The 6,141-nt window shown below is 33.6% G+C and overlaps 1 protein-coding gene across 1 annotated transcript in view; it reads right to left on the bottom strand.

Annotated features, from left to right (window-relative positions):
- Positions 1-443: 443 nt before the first annotated feature.
- The window catches only part of LOC111056813, a 271,910-nt gene continuing 266,212 nt past the window's right edge, over positions 444-6,141 (bottom strand). Inside the window, exon 7 of the mRNA XM_022344223.2 lies at positions 444-2,444. Coding sequence (XP_022199915.2) covers positions 2,305-2,444 — 140 coding nt within the window. The 3' untranslated portion in view covers positions 444-2,304. The remainder of the gene's footprint in view (positions 2,445-6,141) is intronic.

Below are 6,141 nucleotides of genomic sequence, written 5' to 3'. Positions count from 1 at the left end.
AAAGATGCGTACAGATATACGCGCCTCCAACACGCTCCGCGCACGCTCCACACTCGCTCCGCACTCCCACCGCACTCCCTCCGCACTCCCCCCGCACTCCCTCCGCACTCGCTCCGCACTCGCTCCGATCATGAACGTCACGGGAGATGTTAGCTCTTCTCGTGTTCTACTCTTGCTCCCCGGTCGATCATCAATCGCTCTGCTCGAGTGACGTTCGGTTGCGGAGCAGAGCGAAAGTCTGTACGCACCTTAATGAATGGTAAAAGTTACCCAAGGAAATTGTACAACACTTCTCGATTCTGATGAAACTGTAAGTTCCAATTCAATGACATAAAATATTGAGAAATTCTATGAACAGAATCCCTTGAATTCTAGAGATACTCCTAGAAATTTACGTAATCTCTATGATCAGGATACTGAATTGAATAAATGAAAGAGCTAGCTACGATAATAAATCATTATTTATTTACACAACAATAATAATTCTTAATAAGAAAAAAATTCAAGAATCTCTGCATTTAATTCCTCAAGTTGATACATACATTCATAATGATGTTACATTCAAACACTTGGGCTGGATAATCCATCTTGTCATTGATTGAGAATAAAATTTGAGAATTATGCTGACAATAATATACAATCAATATTTTGATATTTGAATGAACTCTATTCAAAACATGTACCTGTAAACCTTCGTTTTTGGTTTAGGATGTGATATGAATTTCATTTCAAAATTACTATGAAATGTTCCCAGGGATCGCGTTTGTGCAAATTGCTTAGTTGAAATTCTATACTATCACTTCCTTCCAAACAGCTACGTTAGTGTTGCATTGTAATGATAATGATAAAACATATTCATTATAAGAAAGGAAGATCCCATCTGATAAATAAGTTGGAAGACATTCGAATGATATGGAACTCTCAATTTCTCATGGAAATATTAATGATTAATTTTTAAAACATTCACCATCATTTAATCCAAAATTGAAAATAACTCCACTTCAATACAACTATGGAGGAATCCATCCTGATGCAAATGTTCGCTTAGTAGTAGGTGATATCGACATGACTTATTTCTATTGAATACATTTTCATTGTTTTGTGGAACACCTTGAACATTCAACTACCACTGTGAAATTATTACACAGATCAGACAATTATTTTACAGTTTATTTACATATTGAGTTTACTTCAAGATATACATTTTAATAAAAATACTCACATTGTATACATCACTGTTCAATTATCGTAGTTTTATTTACATGAATCGTATTGATAACTTGGGAAATTGATCTTATTATTTCTTAGTAAACATTGTACAGTTTTAATTAGAATATGATCAATGAATTGAACATAGAACCTGATCACTGTAATAGGAAAAGGATAAAGTCTCATTTTTGTCCCTCTCTAATCTGAAACATCATCCTTTAATCTCGCTCCCAATCATGTGGATATTTTGGGTAGTGTGATGTCTACAGCTACGTGTTAGAGTCGATTGTTCAGTAGGCTACTATATTCCATCAAGTTCGTTGTAATCAAGTAATGAACGGAAAGCACCTCTATAGAGTTTAGACAGTTCAAGTATGCATGCATACTAGTCAGCGTTCTTCCGTTCATAAACTGTATTGTTTATACTTTCAATATAATATAGTGTAGTTCAGAGTGAAATTATGTTGGAATCTTAATCCAAGAGAAATGCAGCTTTATAAATTCGAAAGAAGTATCTGTATCACAAATTACAAAAAGTTATTATTACATCCCAAATACTTACATAATGATATTAATATTAGATTTACAGTACGATACATCAAAAGTTGCATTGATGAATACATAATAAAAGTAGCTATTATTATAATTTTTCACTATAGTACAGCTACAAACCCGCTGATACATGATGCTTAAATGTCATGTCGACTGCTTTGTAGTGAATGGATATCTGTAGACATCTCCTCATTCGTCAAGATTCTGAATCTTTTAACTGGGAGTTCGAATAGTTCACACTACATACAAGAATAAACAGCATTTTCGTTCACCATGCTTTGTTTCTCATGAAGCTATGCTTACACATTATGCGATTGATCGTATTCACAGTGAGATCTCGTTCATGACTCATGTCAACACAAGCTTGAGGATGTTGGGGGAACAGTCTTTCGAACATTTCTCGAACGTAAAAGTCGAAAATTGGTTAGTGGAGAATTTAATAATGCATTTAAATTCGTTCAGTTCGAATCAATTGAACTTAAATCGTATAAAAATGTATCGTATAGTTATGTTTCCTAAGATATGAGTTTAATGATGGTAGGATCACCTATTCATAACACAATTTATGACGAACAAGAAAAGAGAAGACAAAAATTCATTGACGTAGCATCGATTTTTGATTGATGAGAACGTAGAAATTGCAGAATTTCTTCCTCCGTGTTGCATTGCTGCTGGCTTTTCACCTGAAATCAAAATATTGCTGACATTAGAATTAAATTTTCATTCAAGATTTTTTCAGAGAGGAATAAAGTTGGGTTGCTTCATCTCTGTATCTGGTGTACAAGCCAAAAACGGAGAAGTGTATAAGATTGTGTAACTACATCTCTGTATTCGGTGTACAACTAATAAGATAGGAAACGTCAATTTTGCAACTTAATTTTGTTGCCACAAAGCATAGATATTTTATTGTATTAAACTTATTGAACTGGAGTGTCTCATCTCTAATTGGTTGAGTACAACTTGATGATTATATTCAAATACTTCACAGACTCTTGTTTCAATACACTAACATCATATAAATATCATACAATGTATCTTAATTGGTAATAATTTTTCAATGAACGTATCCATTTTTAGGTGTTGATTTCTCATTCACGGAGTTTTCAAAGATTTTCAAAACTCTCACCCATTAAATATTGAGGAATAATTTCTTAAAGATTCACTTGTACCCTACCGTTTGATTCTCAAATATTATTCTTTTTGTCATAGTCATTCAATTTCAGCTGTTTTACATCCATGAAATCAAGCCGGTAAACAGCTGATTGTAGAACAAATAAATATATGATTCTTATCACAGTATACTATGCTGTAATAAAATCATATGTTTTCTTTACAGTCGAGTAAGTTTCCTATTCCGAATTCGGAACGGCAAAACTGGTACGAAAACCGCCTTTTAGCGCTCCAGGTGGAAATTTTGTCAACTACAATCAAGAAATTCCTGATTCGAAACTTGTAAACTAGGTTATGCTTATAGAATGCATGTAGTTATGTCAGCACAAGCAGGTAATGTTTTCTGTTTCACAATTATTCTTTATATATTATAATATTCTTTATTCTATATTATTGACAGAAGATAGTGTAAGTTACTTACTAGTCTACTCATTTCTACAGAGCTACTTGGTGGTTTTTTGAATAAAATAGCTGGTAAGCCTACCCTTTGATTTGCCAAGACACTAATAGAGTCTTAAGTAACAAGGACGTGAATGTCTTTTGCAGTGCTCGAATGAAATTCTAGTCTCGGCTAACGCCTCGACTAGAAACATCATTCTCGCCTGCAAAAGGCCTTTTTCCCATCCTTGTTACTTAAGATTCTATTAGTGTCTTGGCAAATCAAAGAGTAGGCCTACTAGTTATTTTATTCAAAAAACCAGCAAGTAGCTCTGTAGAAATGAGTAGAAAATTAATTTGAAAGGAAATAGTATTCAATACAATACTAGCTATCTCTCTGTTCTCTATACATATTCAGCCTCTAATGTGTGTACGGTACTGAAAATTACCAGGAATATGTCTGAAGTGATAATAGAAATGATAAGTTGGATGATAAAATTCAAAAGTTTAAGTAATAAGAGCAGCATGCTATTCTGTAATTACCGATGATAACTGAAACAACCACACTGGAAACAAGGGAACAGATTCGTTGGAACTTTATTGGACTGAGCATTGTTCGTTCTTTACACAATTATAACGCCAGTTGAGTTGACAACGCTTTTCCAAGACAGTTTCCATACGACAAAACTCGGAAAATCTCCTTTTCATCGGATGAGCTCTGGAGAGAAGAAATTAGAAACGAACAATAACTCAAGGGCTGAGCCTTCCGGTCAACTTGTCAAGGGGAGAGAGAAGAGTGAAACTTCTTTTCCTTGCAGCTATAAAGCCGAGAGCTGAACAGCGTTTTAAGAAGATAGCTTTGCCGGCTGAATTGAAGTGTCTATCACCATTTTGTGCCTTACTTCCCCCACAAAGCATGGATTAAGAAGATCAAGAGAATGAATACTATTAATAATGAATGGGGGACATAAAACGTCTACAGATCTCAAGTGAAAGAAGGATGGATGGCGGCAGAGAGAGATTTAGATAATTATTGCCGATCCTGTCAATAAACAAAATACGAGTAGTATCACATTTCAAATAATATGAAACAAATATACCTCTAATTTTTCAATTAATATATCTAATTAAATTCAAATATTGTTCGGAAAGAGAATTCCTGGGTTGCTTTTTATAATTTAGATTATTTAAAATCACTGTTTCCACTAGTACTGCAGGAAATGACAAATGTTATTCAGTTGAATAGTTACATTCAATCATCTTGAAATCAAGTTGAATAGTATCATATTGATTGAAAGGAATCAGATAATATTTATTGTATCGCCACTAAAACTGTGGTTCTCATGGATTAAATGTTGAAAAATTATAAAACTATTACAGCAAATTCGAATCATCAACATTATTTAGCACGCCTCGAATGAAGTTTTCAAGTTTAAGTGGGATATGAATTGAAATCATTTCTCATGAGCCATCAATTATTCAAATCTTGAGCTCTTCCAGTTCATCAGTTTTTTTAATGCTCTTCGCAAAGAATTAAAATTCTTCAAACTGAAATTTTCAAGATAAAATTCATAAGTTTGATCCTATTCAGTTGAAGATTACAGCTCTGGATATTGAAAATAATAGATACATAAATGAATGATGGATATAAATATAAACATAAATTTGAGTACCCTTTTTCAAAATTTTAAATCACGACATGTTTCGGTTATATAATGCCATTATCAAGTGATTGGAAAATAAATAAACAAATAAATAAATGATATAGCCGAAACATTTCGTGATTAAATAATACATGGTACTCAGATTTATATTCCTATTCATATTAAAAAGTAGCCCTGAAGAGAAAAAGACAATAAATGATGGATCATGAAATATTTCTATGAGCATTGAAAAATCTATCCTCTCTACTCTTAATTGAGCTTTAGGTATTTCTGTTGAATTCTCTGTTGATTATACTGTAAAACACACTGGGCAGTGAATAGAGAACATGTGGCTTTCATTCATCTAAACTAACTTTCAATTATATAGTTTTTCACTGCCTTGAATAAAGTGGAGGAGACCTGGTTAACTCAGACCTATCATATGCAGTGAACGCAATTTCCCGATCTGGAAAGCTGCTCATGCTTTGTGATCCATTCTTCAAAATGAGAGGAAACTGAAGGCCCTGTTCACATTTAACAGGAAATTCAATCCGCTTTCCAGATTAGTCGTGTCACAATCCATTTCTTGGAAATCGAGCCGCTGGAAGCTCTGCTGAATTTGATACTTCACCAATTAAAGCAGGAATTTCATCTCTGAGAATCTCCTATACTGAATGCTCTTGTCATGTTTATACCTGGATTATAAGTTAGAGATGAATTGAATCAGATTGAGATATATCGCATTTGAATGTACTGAATCTGATTGTCTCTTATACATCGATCAATGAATTGTGTGAGCAGAGAGATCAAAGGTAACAGTTTACTAAATATACTGTACCCGTAATGTATTCCATGGCCTCACGTTATCGAGCATTCTCAATTTATCAATCAAGAGAGCTTTATTACAACATTTAGGATTTTTCAAGTGAGGTATTCAACAGACATTCGTTTCATTAATTTAATTTAGGAGATCAGAAACTCATTGGCCCAGTTGCCCAAGAGCCTGTTGGATTTTGATCACGATTAAATGCCACGAGAACCAATCAGAGAAGGCTTTTTCGAAAAGAAGGTTAGTCTGATTACCTATTCTGGCATTTTATCTCGATTTATATTTAACAGACTGTAGTGCAACTGGGCCTTTGATATTTAAACTATTCCCATACAATTCAATGTCATTTTAGGAAAATAA

The sequence above is a fragment of the Nilaparvata lugens genome, chromosome 2, assembly GCF_014356525.2.
Source record: "Nilaparvata lugens isolate BPH chromosome 2, ASM1435652v1, whole genome shotgun sequence".
Classification (NCBI taxonomy): Eukaryota; Metazoa; Arthropoda; class Insecta; order Hemiptera; family Delphacidae; genus Nilaparvata; species Nilaparvata lugens.
This window is presented reverse-complemented; position numbering and strand designations above follow the sequence as displayed.